This window comes from Mastigoproctus giganteus, chromosome 12 (assembly GCF_048544385.1).
Source record: "Mastigoproctus giganteus isolate SK-2022 chromosome 12, ASM4854438v1, whole genome shotgun sequence".
Lineage (NCBI taxonomy): Eukaryota > Metazoa > Arthropoda > Arachnida > Uropygi > Thelyphonidae > Mastigoproctus > Mastigoproctus giganteus.
The window spans coordinates 29,133,903-29,150,918 of record NC_143586.1 but is presented as its reverse complement, the minus strand read 5'-3'; the positions used below and the strand labels follow the sequence as shown (position 1 = coordinate 29,150,918).

Genomic DNA, 17,016 nt, shown 5'->3' with positions numbered 1-17,016 from the left:
ACAATCCAAAGACAAAATGCCAATCTTCTCAATAAAATCACCCATATCTCCTAAGAATAAAAAATACAGATTGATGTATCAATCTGTAATTGAAGTATACAATTACCAGTGACCATTCCACACTGTAGTTTTAGACATAGCTTTCTATGTCAGAATTATTTTGATATAATTTATTATGCATTTATTCCATATCACATTTGCAATAAGACTACATATACTTAGACATTAAACATTTGAGAGACAATCAGATGGAAGAAACTTGACGTGTGGATAAGTAAAATGATAAATTATTTCACATCAATGCTCCTCATTGTGTGACAATAACTTTTGAATATAGGCATCCCTGGATTTGGTGAGTTAGAGATGCACATTTTTATTTATGTGAACTGTAGATACATTTCTTCAGAAACTCTCAGGGACATATTTCAAATTACAAGACACTTTCAAATTAATACAAATCTATAAGCAACCTGCCACTCAGGCCTTTCTTAAGGAAATTACCTCCCTCTTTATATAAAAATGAACGTTAACTTTTGAGCGTCATCAGATGACAGCAGATATTTGCTGGTTTCCACTACGGATGCCACGTGCCACATGGATACAGTGTGTTGCTTGCAAGTGAAGTTGCCATGAAGTATACAATTACCAGTGACCATTCCAGACTGTAGTTTTAAACAATTTAAATAATCAAATATATTTACTTAAATTATATTTATCAATTAATTAATCAACGTTATTTTAATTGTTGTTTTGAGGGAGTTAACTGCATTTCCTTCTATATATAAAACAGCATTACTGGAGTATAAAGAAGTGTTGTATGATGAGTAGTTTCATGTTGATATTTGGGTGGCATGTATGTACATTGTGCAATGGCAATACTAATTTTCGAATATAAACATTTGGAAGTGTAAAAATATTTTAAAATACACATTTGTGAAGAACTGCATGTTAAAAACTATGGCTGTCCATACGGCAGATTCATGTGATTAACATAGCTCATCTACAGTGTAGCATGCAACTGTCCATATTCAATAAATACAGGTAGCCCTCGATTTACATTGGGATTAGGTTCTTGGGGAGATAGGTGCAAATGGAACCCTTTACATAATGTAGTCTATCGTCACAGGGTAAAATATTTGGTTCCGGGCACCAAAAATTTTACCTACCACTTTGCATTGATTGTTTTATTTTATTAGCATTCTTCATAGTTGTAGTAATAGTCGACGGAGACATATTCATACGCCCTACAAATATTAAGGCGGCTTTCACCAGCTTCCATCCTCCAAATAACCTCCATCTTATTTTCCAATGTGATAGATCGATGTGCCTTTTTCACGCTTTCATTTGCACTAGGATTTAATGAACTTCTTTTACCAGAGATGTGTCTTTTTATTCTATTAAATTAAAAACTTTATAATACAATTGGCTAAAACTGCACATGGCTATCACTATTATTAATAGCACAATTAATAAAAAATGTCAGCATAATAAATTTCCAATGTGTAAATGGCATAAAAAACAACCAACTGAATGCTCCACTGCATAGACCTTTACCACCCACATCCACGAGTGGCTAATTTGAGGGTGGTAATCTTTCTCGTCTCTGATTGGCTCAGATTATTCTAAATCACGTGAACAGTGCATGATACATAGTACAGTACGATGGCGATAAATTTTGTCTGACGATTTTAAAACTTTCAATTTACAAAAGAATTGCAAAAAAATAAAAAAATAAATAAAAATGGTTGTGGTTAGTGATCGGCGCTATTGCGAATCGGTGCAAATTGAACTAGCGTAAAACGAGGGCTACCTGTACTTAAGTTTTTGCACCCTAGAGTACTCACCCACATCCTTTGTTTTATTTATTAATCTGTATTTCATCCTTTACATTATCTGTGAGTTTTAAAGCATTTTAACCATTCTTTTGAAATATTTTTACAGGATCGATCATTAATGTATTTAATATAAGCAGTATGGACCTGCTTGGGCTTATTCCATATACACACACTATTATTTGTGTATTTTGTAACTTAATCGGGCAAAATTAACTGATATTATGTCTGACGTATATTACAGCAGATATCAAATTATCGCGCGCGTGTGTGTGCGCGCTTCCAACAAAACTTTGAGACTTCGAACTTAAAATTCATAATCTTCCATTATCCTTTATTTGTTTGAACTTTCTGACTGTGTTAAGAAAGAAGCTTTACAAAAAAAAAAAAAAAATAGAAGAAAGGAACGTTTCCAGTGAAAAAATTATGGTAGTTATGACAAATGTACCCAAGAAACGACTTCAAAGAAGGTTTTTATAAAGTTATACAACCAATTGAAAAAATATGTAAACAGCCAATATTTATTTCTGAAAATGAAAATTAAATGTATATTTTTTAAATAAAAATTCTGCCCAGAAACTTTTTTTTGATAATATCTAGTATGTGTGTGTGTGTGCATGCGTGTGCACATCAGCGAGTGATTAGCGGTACCAAAGCTGCCGTGCACCTGCCATCCAATCCAGTATACAGTGTTTTCACTGGTGAAATATCACAAAGAAAAGGAATTTCTTTCATATATATGCTGTAAAATTATACTATTTTAGAGCATACAGAAGAATGCTAGAAGAAAAGGTTATTTAAAGATATGTTTGATAGAATAGTATAATTTGTTTAAGTCCCCAACTGTATATCAAGAATAAAAATCCTAAACTAATAAAATAAAATCCTAATCTAAAATGTTAAAATAAAAATTCCTAACTAAAAGACAACTGAATCTGTTCATTACCTGTAAGATACTGATGCAACTTCTCCTTCCTCTTTTTCCTGAAGGAAAGGGTTGGGATTTTGGAATGAATGTTTTTCTTCACCCTATTAATAATAATACACTATTATGGTAATAAGCTGCTAATAGTTCATAACTGATAACAGCTAAGATAAATAGTATTTAATAAGTATGAATATGAAAAACTTGATCATGTATTTCAATAACTTTTATTTTCGCTGACATCGGATTTAATTGTAATTGTGTTAGAACAAAATTACAATTAATTACAATGAAAAAAATTGAGAATGCCTGCAAGATAAAAGTTAGAACAAAAAAAAGGGGAAATAGATTTCCCCCTTTTTTTTAACTACAGCTAAATTTATCCACCATTATATGATGCCAGCTATCGTTATTTTATTTTACAGGTCACTTCCTTTAAAATATTTTTGGTTTCGGCTATTATTCTTTTTTGGCATTTTGCTTTCCATGTAACTCATGCTTACATCTTTATACTTATTATAATATGTATATATATATATAAAACATTGATAAAAATAATAGGATATAATGACATTACTGAATGTCTAAGCAAGCAAGAAAAAGTATTAAATTATTAAACTGGGTTATGGATCCGGGGCACTAAGAGTTATAGCAGAAATACCCGGCAACCATAACGAAATATAAACAAATGTATTTTATCAGTGTACTGGGTAGGGATGCTGACCTGTCAAGTGTAATTACAATGGAAAAATTGAGAATGCCTGCAAGATAAAAGCAGATTATCTGAAATTAAATGAAATTAAGATTAACATAAAAATAATGATACAACAATGGTACCTATGCAGTGGGTTCTAGGACTTTACTTCTTCATGGGATCAGCAGGCAAACCGTAGGAGCCACCACAATAAGCAGGGTCTCTGTTTCTATTATGATGTATCCGTACGAAACATATACATCCTAGCTGACCCAAAACAGACCAAAAGGAAGGAATAAAATTCAAACATAAATAAAAATAAAGTAAAGTAAAGTTAAAAAGCTAAAATAATGCAGATTAAATCCTGTTAAAGGAAAATTGAATGAAAGTTTGAATTAAAAAATGAAGGCAAAATTCAGTATGAAATTTAAACAAAGTAACTTAAGAAAACAGAATAAAGTCAGGTTTTTGACAACTTACTGTATGCTTAGACCAGAATCGCAAATTAGCTGAGTAATTTACATTACAACCCAGCTAATTTCACCGATTCCGGTCTAAGCATACAGTAAGTTGTCAAAAACCTGACTTTATTCCTTTATCTTAAGTTACTTTGTTTAAATTTCATACTGAATTTTGCCTTCATTTTTTAATTCAAACTTTCATTCAATTTTCCTTTAACAGGATTTAATCGGCATTATATTAGCTTTTTAACTTTACTTTATTTACGTTTGAATTTTATTCCTTCCTATTGGTCTCTGTCAGGTTGGCTAGGATGTATACATTTCGTACGGATACATCATAACAGAAACAGAGACCCTGATTATTGCGGTGGCTCCTACGGTTTTGGCTGCCAACCCCGTGAAGAAGTAGTTAACGTCCTAGTCCCACTACATTAGGTACCATTGTTGTTATCATTATTATTTTTATGTTAATCTTAATTTCATTTAATTTCAGGTAATCTGCTTTTAGCTTGCAGGCATTCTCAATTTTTTCCATTGTAATTACATTTGACAGGTCAGCATCCCTATTCAAAACACTGATAAAATACATTTGTCCACACACACACACACAATTTTAGTTTCAGGACCTGAAAACAAGGAACAAAGTTTACATTAAATATGATAAATTCTGAATGGTCATAGACCTGTAGCTGTTTAAATAAAAAAAATTAAAAAATATTTTTTAAATGGTAAAAAATAATAATAAATAAGAATAAGCACACACAGCTAGTAAAATGTTTATTCATACTGGATACATGTTTGCTTATTCTTATTTATTTTAGCTCTGTAACCATTCAGAATCAGATATGTTTATATGAACTTTTCTTCGTTGTTTTCAAGTCCTGAATTGATTCCGAAAGTACAGCTCATATGCCACAAAGCATTCTGTATATAAAAATTACATCACTACTTAATACGGCAAAAATAAAAATTGTTTTACATCATATCTTAACATTTACCCCACTGTCAGGGATGAAGATCATTTTGCCTCCGGTATTTTGGGTCCTTTTGTCCTCTCAACTATATTATTCACCCAGTTATAATTCGCAATGTTCAAGGAAAGTTGTTTTATTTGATTTTTATTAAAAATTTGACAAATCTTTATTAGTTATGAGCAAACATGCATTACTGAATTTGGACACCCATGTCCCTCCACCTCCCTGGCTATGCAAAAATGATTTGCAATATAGGAAATTGCCAGTTATATAGTATGAATGCCAAGGTTGGATTTACCAAGGCACAATGGCCTAGGAATAATGCAATTATTGTTGTTCCAGGGTTCACGTGACCTTTTTTGGGCCTCTAAAAATATGTGCGCCAGGACCATAAGACCACTCAAATCCAACACTGATGAATGCCTTTCTGTTTTGGTACTATTGACTGTTGTTTTGCACTGCACTGGTATAAAAATATACGGTTAATTACCATATTTTCATATCAGATAACCATCCAAAGGAATTCAAATATTGTTGGATTTATGCACTATCAATGTGCCATTACAACAATGTATAGCTAGCATTTTCTACTCTGCACTTATCCACCAATAATTTCTTCATAGCAAAACAAATAACAATGATTAACTTACCATTTTAAGAACTTGTTGAGAAAAGTTGTGATTAATAAAGGTAGCTTCCAATGCTAAGTTTCTTGGAGAGTTTAAACTGTTAGCTTCTTCATGTGGTGGTTCAGCAGCAGTTTCGTTTACAGTGAGCAGATCTATTTAAAAAATAAATAAATTTAGAAATTCCACCAAAACAATTAGCAAAGTATTTTTAGAAGGAAACTATTACGAAATTATCTAAAAAAAGAGAACAAATGGCATAAATAAAAAGAATCTGATTGTATTATGATAAATGGGCCTGGTGTAATTAATCTGATTGTAGTTTGTTGTAAATACACTTCTAAAAATCTATATATATATATATATATAAAAACAGACCTGTACTGGAATGAACATCATTATGGCAGTGATATAGTAATAAAAATTTTTTCCAATAAAAAAATTGCTAATAGACAATTTTATTAACACTTCTTAAAAGTTAATATATAATGTGCACACAGACCTCAACCTTTGTTGATGGCTTAAACTCATGGTTGGTGTTTTTCAGGGATGTCTGATAAGCCTGTCATACCACCTTCCAGTTATCCACTATTCATATGGAACAAGCTTCTGTGATCTTCCTGTGTTTCTGGATGGTGGTGAGACACTTCCATTTCATAATAACATCAACAGTCAACTTTGTATGGCAAAGGCTATTTAGCCATTTCACAATTCAACAAGACAACAATGTGACATCTGACAGTACACGCACCCCCCTCTCAGTACTGTCATGATAGGCAACTAACTTGTGCGGCTCATGTTTTTCTTATATTCCAGTCCAAGTCATTTGTTCATTCAGGAACAAAGGACTATGAAAACAGGAGTGTCCAGATGATACTTTCTGGACACCATTTATACACTATTCAATACCTTTTGGGGAGAGAAAAACTGAAATACAGTTGTTCTTCATTATTTTAACATGATTTTGACTTTCTAATAAAGTTAAATATGGAAAATATTTAAGCAAGTGGAACATTGGTATACTGCACTGCACATACACTAACAATAACAACAACAACTATTTAAAATTAAACGGATTAAAAGTTAGGATTTGGATGAATACTGAAATTAAGCAAAATGCACAGCTGTTTCCCTTCCTTAAGCAGACCATGCTTTTTGGTTGATCACCATGTTCACAGGATGGGAATATCACGAAGTGTGGTCTGCTTAAGGAAGGGAAACAGCTGTGCATTTCGTTTAATTTGAGTATTCATCCAAATTGTAACTTTTAATCCATTTAATTTTAAAGTTTTTAATCTTTTTAATTGTGATTTTAAGTGTTTTTAATTATTTATTATTGGAACCAGTTTTAACTAATTATTACGACACAATGTCTTCTCGCACTTATGGTCTTGCTGCGGTGGTTTGATGTGTTTCGGGGTCCGGTTGGGGCTCTCGGCTTTCGATTCTGTTGCACATCGGATTTGGTCATATCTCTATGAGTGAGGGAATTCATTAATTGGTTTTTTCACTTTTTTCATCTTATTTTATTTGTCACATATGAGAGAGAATTGACTGGAAGCATTCCACGAAAAAAACTGAGGTAATCTCTTACTTTTTAATATATTAAAAAATCGTGGAAGTTATTGAGCCCTGCAGCTCTGAATTTTTCACTAATTTCAATTATTTATATATTTTAAAGAATAATGTAAAGAAGCTAAAAATATCTTCAGATATACTTCCTGCTATTATTAATTAAATTAATATAAAATTTCTAATGAATTTTATATGTAAACATGAAAACTATATCTTGCTTAATTGACATCTAAGTGACCTGCAACAGCAACTGAATTTGTGTTAAAAACAAAAAAGCTAAATGCATGACTCAGTTAGAACAAAAGTCAAACATTATATGCAAGTTTGAAGATGGACTTTGCACAAGATTTACCCATGTCATAAACTTCAGTGAGAACTGCTTGCTCACACACACACACGCACGCACGCACGGACGGACGGACGGACGGACGGAGGGTAATAAACAACTGAAAATCAGTTTTCTTTCTTTAACAAAAATGAGGCAGTAGTGACTAGTGACTTTGTTTATTTATATCTTGCATTACACATGAAGTTTATACTAATGAGAAAAACAGTTGGCAATTCAAGAACACAAATTATGTGGGAGAGAGGGTAAGATATACATGGAGGGGAGGGTTGAGCCGCCAACTGTTTTTCTATTTAGTAATATTTTTATACTTTATTAAAAGTGATAAATATGATCTTAAAGAACATCTGCACTTTTTATGCACATAAAGTAATTATTTTCTGCCTTTGAAACAACTTGTGCAATTCATGCCACATGCAAGTCAATACCAGTACATATGGAGATTGATCAGCCCAGTTGATTGTCAGGTTCTAAGAAAACATCAACTATGATGAACAAGGCCTTCTAATACTAAAATTGAGTGGTTACTATAATTTCAATTGAAAATTTTAAGGGTTTTAATCTTCTTTGTTGTAAAAGTACATGTTCATTTAATGGTTAAATAAAGTGGATTATATAAAATAACAAATAAATACATACCAAATTCTGAATTGTCTCTCTTGTCAAAGAAAAGCTTATTACCAACTCGCTACAAATAAATAAACAAATAATTAACAAAAAGAAAATTATATCACCAAAATCTTATCTGCACACTTAAAAGTGAATTACAAATTAAAAAGTATAGCTGAAGATGTATAATCTCTGGTTTTGTCAATTTTTTTTTTCCCAATTGGTTAATAGCTGTTAGCCAACTAGCAAACAGTTAAATGTAGTGATAAAAAAAAGTATGCGAATAAGTTTAAAATAAAAAAGGCTCAATTAAAAATTTTATTTTTAATTCTGATGACTCTATATTGAATAATAAGAGAATATGATATCTTCAGTGAGGTTAAAAAAAAAAAATTCCCAGCTACTTAATACACACCAAATCTCATGGTGGCAAAGTGGGCAAAATTAAAGGAAAACCAAAATGCTATGCAAAATTAATGAAGGAGCTGGCATGTGATGTAACTATAAATTCTTTTCTTCACTTCACCATCTGCATGGAATCAATATCATGCTGCATCATTTTTCAGTCTTCTAGAAATATGAAAATTGCAAAGCAATAAAAGCATGTTGTACAGAGGATACTCTATACCAGTGCTATTCCAAGTGTGGTCCACGGACCGGTGCCAGTCCACGAACTGTTTGTTACCGGTCTGCAATAATTGAAAACTGGTCGCGGATGTTACTGGTCCCTATCAATTAGTCCGTTACCAGTTAGCGAGATTTGTATTTTACAAAAGTACCGGTCCTTCACTACAGATAGTTTGAGAAGCACTGCTCTGTACAACGTGGACTTATTGCAGTACCATAGTTTATGGTACTGCAATAGGTTGTGGTGCATAGATGGGATACATAGGTATGTATCCCATCTATGCACATTTTTAGGTACATTTGCACACACACACACACACACACATATATATATTATATATAATAGGAACAATTTATGAAAATATTTTATAAAGTAATATAATATAATGCAATATTTTCCCGTTCGGATTAAAGCCATCTGTATTAGATTGAACCTTACATCCGTGGTAATATTTTATTATAGATTTAGTAAAATAGGTACATGCTATTTTATCGGTTTTAAGTTATCCATGTTGGTAAAGGCCGAAAATATAAAAATATATTAATATAGATTTTTGAGTTAGCTATGGTGGTAAAGGTCGAAAATATAAAACCTAAACTATATAAATGTAGACCAAATTTTACCTGTAGATTAAATCAACCAAGTAACTCTAAAATAGCCGATACTGGCCTCAGTGGTCAAACCTAGTGAAGAATAATAATTAGCAATACATGTAAATATAATAATACAATACCAATTGTTAATTATAGATATAAGGATACATTGATAGGGACTTTATCGAGGGCTAACCCTTTCAATGTATTCCACCCATAATTAACAGAGCTATCTGTATCTGTTGTCATCTGCCTGTATAACAAGGTCAAATATGTAATATTAAAAGTTTAGTGGTTAAGTTGATAAGTAGTTAGATGGTAATTTAGCTGTTAACAGGCAAGATGCCATTTAGCCCGACCGATAGCTACAACACGTATATATAGAAAGCTAGAAGAAGCAATTATTTAGAATAAAGAGGAAGCGAGAACCAATTTCCATCTATAATTTTAATATAAAATAGTACAAAAGAAGCAATCGCTAAATTAAGGCGAATGGAAGCAAGGTTTAAGTATAGTAATAGTACCTCAATCCCCCTCGAATTACTCTAATAGTTCATGAGGTAAGAAACAGATAGCTCTGTTAATTATGGGTGGAATATATTGAAAGGGATACCTTGATAAAAGTATCCCTTTCAATCCTTGATAAAGGGACTTTATCAAGGAATACCTTGATAAAGTCCCTTTCAATGTATCCTTATATCTACAATTAACAAATGGTATTGTATTATTATATTTACATGTATTGCTAATTATTATTCTTCACTAGGTTTGACCACTGAGGCCAGTATCGGCTATTTTAGAGTTACTTGGTTGATTTAATCTACAGGTAAAATTTGGTCTAAATTTATATAGTTTAGGTTTTATATTTTCGGCCTTTACCTACATAGCTAACTCAAAAATCTATATTAATATATTTTCGGCCTTTACCAACATGGATAACTTAAAACCGATAAAATAGCATGTACCTATTTTACTAAATCTATAATAAAAAATATATATATTGTGCAATTTGTGCGTGCCATGATTGTCGTTATTGATTGCTTATCTTATTTATTATTTTTGTTTTAAATTTTACAATCCTGAAAAAAAAAAAAAAAAAAAAATTTGAGGGAAAAAAATTTACGTAAATCCACAGTTGCATAAGTTGGGGGATTTCCTGTATTGAAAAATGTTCAGCAACCTACGTAAAAAATATGGCGATAGATAAAAAAACTTACGACGCACTACTCGCGTATCCAATACAATGCGTCCCTTTATTTTTTGCGATGTCGATTTTACGTATAATAGCTTTCCTGTATTTTTTTACGACGTCGATTTTATATCTAATAGCTTCCCTTTATTTTTTACAATGTTGCGTATGGTTTGGTCACTAACACTACAATGGTTCTTTAGAGATTTAATGGATGCACCGTTTTCAAACTTTTGAATAGTTTCAAGTTTTTGTTTAATTGAAAACGCAACTCTTTTGCGTTTACCCATCATTTTCGTGATTTCTAAACAAAAAAAAAAAAAAATCCGACGTTTCTGACATAAATAACGAAACAAAATTTTTCTTTATGCGTTGCAACAGAACACAACAATCGACGCGACACACTAAAACAAACTAAACATTTGGTCTTTTTTATTATTTTTTTTTTTGAGCGGCAGAAGTGAGGACAGTGGGGATTACAAGATAATAGGTACACTAATCTCCCAATGATGACTTATAATGCTGCTTGTCACTTATTTATGACTTGCAAAATATCTGTTTATACCTATTCTAGTTATTACTTGAATTTTTTGATTTTTGGTTGATTTTTTTTTTTTTTTAATTTGGAGTCTTGAAGTGTCCCGGTTAATATAATCCCAGTTAATCGAGAGTCTACTGTATTTACTTTTCATTTCTACTAATCACAGAAAATGAAAAAAATCATTTAATTTAAGAAAAAATTAAGTGTACCTGAAATGTAATGCAATATGGACATTAACTAGCTTGTTTATATCTGTATAAGGATGTTTTGGTTGCTGCTGACAACACTGTTCGATACTTTTCTTCACTTCATCAATATGAAAATTACAAGGCAATAATTCCATGTTGTAGAAAAGATACGCTGTACAACACAGACTTACAGCAACACCACAGTTTAGTGTTGGCACCATTTTTTGATAGTTTTCTTCATTTCATCATCTGCATGGACTCAAAATTCTGCTGCATCATTTTTCTAGAAACATGAAAATTGCAAGGAAATAAGTCCATGTTGTACAGAGATCACTCAATCAATTCCTGTGCAAAACAATGAATGTGCTCTTATTACTTCTTAATCCATTAAAATTATATTTGTGTTAAGTAGAAGATGACTAATTTTACACCTGAAAGCTTGATGTATTGTTGATTATCTGTTAAGATTCTTGGCAAAGCTTATTATCTTAGTACTCACCTCTAGATCTGTATTGGTTAGGGTTAGATTTACATAAAGTTACACCACCACAAAATATGGAACTTCCAGAACAGTCACCATGAGAGCATACTATCATTATAATAGTTTCAAATCACACCAACCAGGAACAGAACTCAGTCAGCACGTACAATCTTTTAATCGTGATCCATCAATAGATAACGTAATTACACTAATTAAACTTAAATTGAATTATAAGATATTCCAGTACGAAGCCCTAGCTATAGAATGGTTCTGCCAAAATAGCTCATACGAAATTTTAAACACTAAATTACTCACAAATCTATTACCAATATGGCAGATCACACAAATCAAATTTCTACGTGTTTAACGTGATGCAACCTGGGTACCACAATACTATAAATCAACACTTACAACTCGTGTCATTCGCCAACTGATGACAACGACATCGAAAGCTTCTCATTCAGCTCTTGGTTTTTCAAAACGCGAATCTTCTTCATATAATTTTATAAATGACAACCAGGAAAAAGATGGTGCACTCCCTCTTCCTAGAGACACGGTCCTTGAGGTTGTCACAGACATTCTCTCAGATATGCCAGACAAGCTGTACTTGCTACCTGTGAGTCTAAAACGCTGATGGAACTGATATTCGGGTGACATTCAAGTCAAGTGGACTCAATTTCGGTGAAGTCCGGACGGTCTGTGACAGCCAAATCTTCTGCTTGCACCTTCACGATGGTGGGACTGTTAGTAATCCTGGGTATAACCTCCATGCACAAGCACACTGTGGGTGACCACCCAGGTGTGAACCAACGTAAGCAGGGGTCGAGGTGTGCCACCCCTCTGTGTTGCCAGGCAATACTAGGTGGTAGATGACTCTCATCAACCAGTGCAATACCACCACTTTGCTTATTGGAGGCTTGAAGTGGTGGAACCCATGTTTAGTTTCCAGAGCCAAGTTCCAGTCAAACCTTCCCCATCTCTTTCATCATTCAGTATGACTGATGTCTTTTGAGGTTATGATGGACATCATGGCGAGATCCAAACTTCCTTACATTTCAAGGGTACAGCTCTAAAACGATGTTCGCAGGCCGGCTGCAAGTTAGTACACCAGACCAAACCTATTGGTAATTCTCTAGAAGGCTTCCGGATCAGCTAGTGTATAATATTGCTACCTCTAGTCTGCCAGATAGTGACTGGAGGGAGTCCGAGTAGTGTGTATGCAGGGGGGGGGGCATTGTTGACGCCATGTTATATCAAGGATCTGGGTATATTCTTACTATGTGTATGCCATATCCAAAAATTTCATTACTTCATACAGCATGGGGTCCCCCCCACACTTTTTCTCACTATCGAATACATCATGAATAGTCAAACTAATAAAGTAAGCTTATCTGCGAAAAGATCCAAACCTCCCAAACACTTCCTAGTTCATTTCACAAAAATATGTGGTCTCAGTTCTAATCTCAACAATGTCCATTTCCTCTTGCAGTCTGGCAAACCCCATGTACTTTTTCTGACAGAATTTCAGTTATCAGTTGATTCAACCAACGCTCAAATTATTTGCCGTATGATTCCTTTCGTCACAAAAGTGTTACTTGTGCATATGTCCATTCCGATACTCCCTGCCAGGGACTTGATAATTTTGAATCTTCTCTTTTCGAACTTCTCTGGCTTAAAATCTCTCTACTTCATTGTGTCAAATTCATCTGTTGTCTCCACCGTTCTCCCAACTCCACTAATCACTTGGAGCTCTTTGACTTATTCTCTTTGCAACTTGACTTTCTCCAGTCCAACTTTCCTAACAGTGAGGTAATTTTCCTTGGTGATTTTTATTGTTCACAACTCCAGCTGGCTTCCATTCTCTAGTCACACAGATGCAGCTGGTCAAGATGTTAAGGCTTTTGCAACTACTAATAACCTCGCACAGATTGTTCATTTACCTGCCAGAATACTGGACAATCCTAACCATACAGCCAACACGCTTGATCTTTTTCTCACAAACAACCCTTCTAAGTACACGGTCAAAGTGAGTGGTCCATTAGGCACCTCAGATCACAACTTGGTGATTGTCTCTTCTCCAATGGAGCCTTTATTTCATGGCTATTTCCAACCTCATATTGTTTGGCATTAAATAATGCAAAACGGGATGACCTGTAAGATTTCTTTTCCTTGGTCGGATTACTGTTTCAAAAATTCTGATGTTAACGTTTGCTCAGATCGCATCAGTGAAATTATCCTTGTAGGAATGGAATCCTTTATTCCACACTCCACTTTAAAATCTCATCCTTTATTTAAACCTTGGTTTTCCAATAAATGTGCTAAGGCTGTTCAAGAGAAGAATGTTGCATATCATAATTGCCTTGTTTCCAATTCTTCAGTTTCATTTTCTGCCTACAGCAAAGCTAGCAGCAATTGTAAAGCATTTATTAATCAGTCCAAACTAGATTTTGAACAAGCTAAGCATAGAAAACATGCTTCTTGCCCTAATGGTTGCCGAGCATTCTGGTCTCTTTCCAAAGCTATTGGCTGCAACTTTTGTCCATCTCTGCTCCCACCTCTTTCAAAACCAGATGGTTCTATTGTCACTTCAGCCAAGAATAAAGCTGACCTGCTAGCATCCCATTTTTCTTCCAACTCATGTATTTAATGATCTTGGTAAAACACTTCCCACATTCCCAAAATGCTCTATTCAATGCATCCTATAGTCTTCCATCAAAAGGATGTCAAAAGGATTTTGACGAATCTTGATGCTAAGAAAGCTCCAGGTCCTGATGGTATTTCTCCACTTGTTCTCAAAACCTGTGCTCCTGAACTTACTCCTGTTCTTTGCCGCCTTTTTTCCGCTTTCTTATTCCAAAGGTGTTTTTCCTTCGGTTTGGAAATTTGCTCATATCCAGCCAGTTCCTAAAGAGGATGACAAAACCCTACCATCCAATTATCGTCCCATTGCAATTACTTCTACTCTTTTTAAAGTAATACAGAAATCAATTAACTGCCAACTCTTAAACTACCGAGAATCCTTCCATCTGATCAACGATCGCCAGTATGGATTCCATCAGTGTTGATACATTGGTGATATTGTAGCTTATGTTACCCATTTATGGACAGATTCAATGGAAAAGTTCAGTCAAACACAAGCAGTTGCTCTTCACATCACAAAGGCTTTCGATCGTGTTTGGCATAAAGGTCTTCTAAACAAGCTTCCATCTTATAATTTGCCAACTGTTTTTTGTAATTGGTTATCCAATTTTCTCAGGAAGAAAATTGGATAACTCTGTACAAATTGCAAATCCACCCTACCATGGAATATTGTTCACATATCTGGGGCGGTGCCCCCAAAACCTCTCTCAGGCTTCTAGATTCCATTCAGAAGAGGGCAGTTAAGTTAATTAATGACTCCTCTCTAACAGAGTCTCTCCACTCACTGCCTCATAGATGTACTGTTTCTGCTGCATGCCTTTTCTACAGATACGTCCATGGGCACTGTTCTTCTGAATTGGTTTCTATAATTCATGCTCGCTCTTTCAAAATAGTCTGAACACATTCCACCACCAGCCAACATTCATTTACTGTCCAACTTCAAACTCACAGAACCAACTTTTCATCCTACTCGTTTATTCATTCAACTGATGTTTTCTGGAACAACCTTCCTTCATACGTATTTCCTGAAAATTACAGTCTACAGAAGTCCAAGTCTAATGTCAACAAATATCTTCTTTCATCTTCTCAACCTCCAACCCAAGCAAGTCCTCTTGCATTTGCAGTTTTCATAAAAAAAAAAAATAATAATAATAATTAATTAATTAATATAATTGAAAACTTACTTTTACCCTCTTTACTTTCCTTTATGTAAATTTAACCCCAATACGGATCTAGAGTTGAGTACTAAGATAATAAGCTTTACTAAGAATCTTAATAGTTGAAGTAGAAGAATAACTGTTCAGTAGAAACATTTATGCCAATCTCAAAATTTACACCTAAGGTGATAATTTAGATTTAGAATACTGAAATACTATTTCATTTGAGTCACCCTCATATGCAAAATATCCCTCCCAACTTATATTGTCTAGTATGCAACTATTTCCAAACTGCTTGTCATTTTTCTTGCCTGAACTGAAACTCATGCAGCTTCTGGCTGTGTAGATTATCTCAAGGACACAATTCATCAGGAAACCATAATTTACAAAATCTGCAGATTTTATAAACAATTTTCATATTAAAATTTTGAAAAGATTCTCATTTTCTTTAATATTTTTTATTAATAGCATAAATTGATTTTTGGATAACATGTCACTTTTCAAAAAATTTGATCTTTAACAATCAACTAATGGAATCTTAATGATTTAATTTTTGAAAAGCTTCTAAGTCAAGGAATCTGCAAGGAGATGTGATTGAGGTGTTCAAGGCTCTGAATGGATCAAGTAAGCTCAATGCTGATGACATCCTTCCCCTTGTGCAGACTACATGAAGGGGGCATAAATTCAAAATTGAGGAAGGGCAGTTACAGGATAGATGTGCAGAAATTTGTCTTCAGCCAATGGATGGTTGACTGTTGGAACAAACTTCCATCTGGTATTGTGGAAGTGGGTAGTTTGAATAAATTCAAAAAATTTGACAACTGTTCGAGGGAATGGATGGGCGATATGGGAAGTGTGTTGTTGTTGTTGGCAGTTTTTTTTTTTTTTTGGCTGATGCTATATAAGCCACTATTAATACTAATATTCCAATTTTCGTTAAAATTTTTCTTTTTACTTTCTTTTATAATAATTTCAACAATAAATGCATTACACAACAGCTGGAGTGTGAATGACTACAAAAACACTGATAATGACACTAATAAAGCTCACCTTCTACAGAAGTTGAAAACTGTATCTTATCTACTTAACTTCTATTGTAACTGAATTTTTTATATCAATAGCTCACATATAACTGTTGCCCTTAAAAATCTGTAGATCTAGAAATAATCTGTAGAAACAGTAACACTAGTTAAGAACAGTGTCCACGCTAATACTGCTGTTTCAACTATTTCAGCTCAGCATGATTAACCATTTTCAGTCAACATTGTTTCCAGAGTAATGCAATTTAATTAGAACCAACCAGCTCTACGAAACAGGTTACAATAGTGGGCAACATACATATTATTCTTTAATTCAAAGAGCATGTTGGTATTTTAAATATCTTACCTCAACAACGATATCCCAAGAGTAAACAGAACGGGTGGCACACATTAATGTAGCTATAATTGCATCAGTTGCAAATACATTTCCTTCAGTTTTGGTAAGCTAAATTTGAAAAACAAAAAAGAAAGAATATCAAGCTTCACAGAAGGTCTCTGAATAATGAACACGATTTTA

General features: G+C 33.5%; 1 protein-coding gene across 1 annotated transcript in view; it reads right to left on the bottom strand.

Moving 5' to 3' along the window:
* eIF3d1 (eukaryotic translation initiation factor 3 subunit d1) overlaps positions 1–17,016 on the bottom strand; it is a 72,673-nt gene that overhangs the window by 16,495 nt on the left and 39,162 nt on the right. Inside the window, exons 9-12 of the mRNA XM_090385693.1 lie at positions 16,846–16,944; positions 8,073–8,121; positions 5,537–5,667; positions 2,779–2,861 (exon numbers count right to left, since the gene is read on the bottom strand). Coding sequence (XP_090241819.1) covers positions 2,779–2,861; positions 5,537–5,667; positions 8,073–8,121; positions 16,846–16,944 — 362 coding nt within the window. The remainder of the gene's footprint in view (positions 1–2,778; positions 2,862–5,536; positions 5,668–8,072; positions 8,122–16,845; positions 16,945–17,016) is intronic.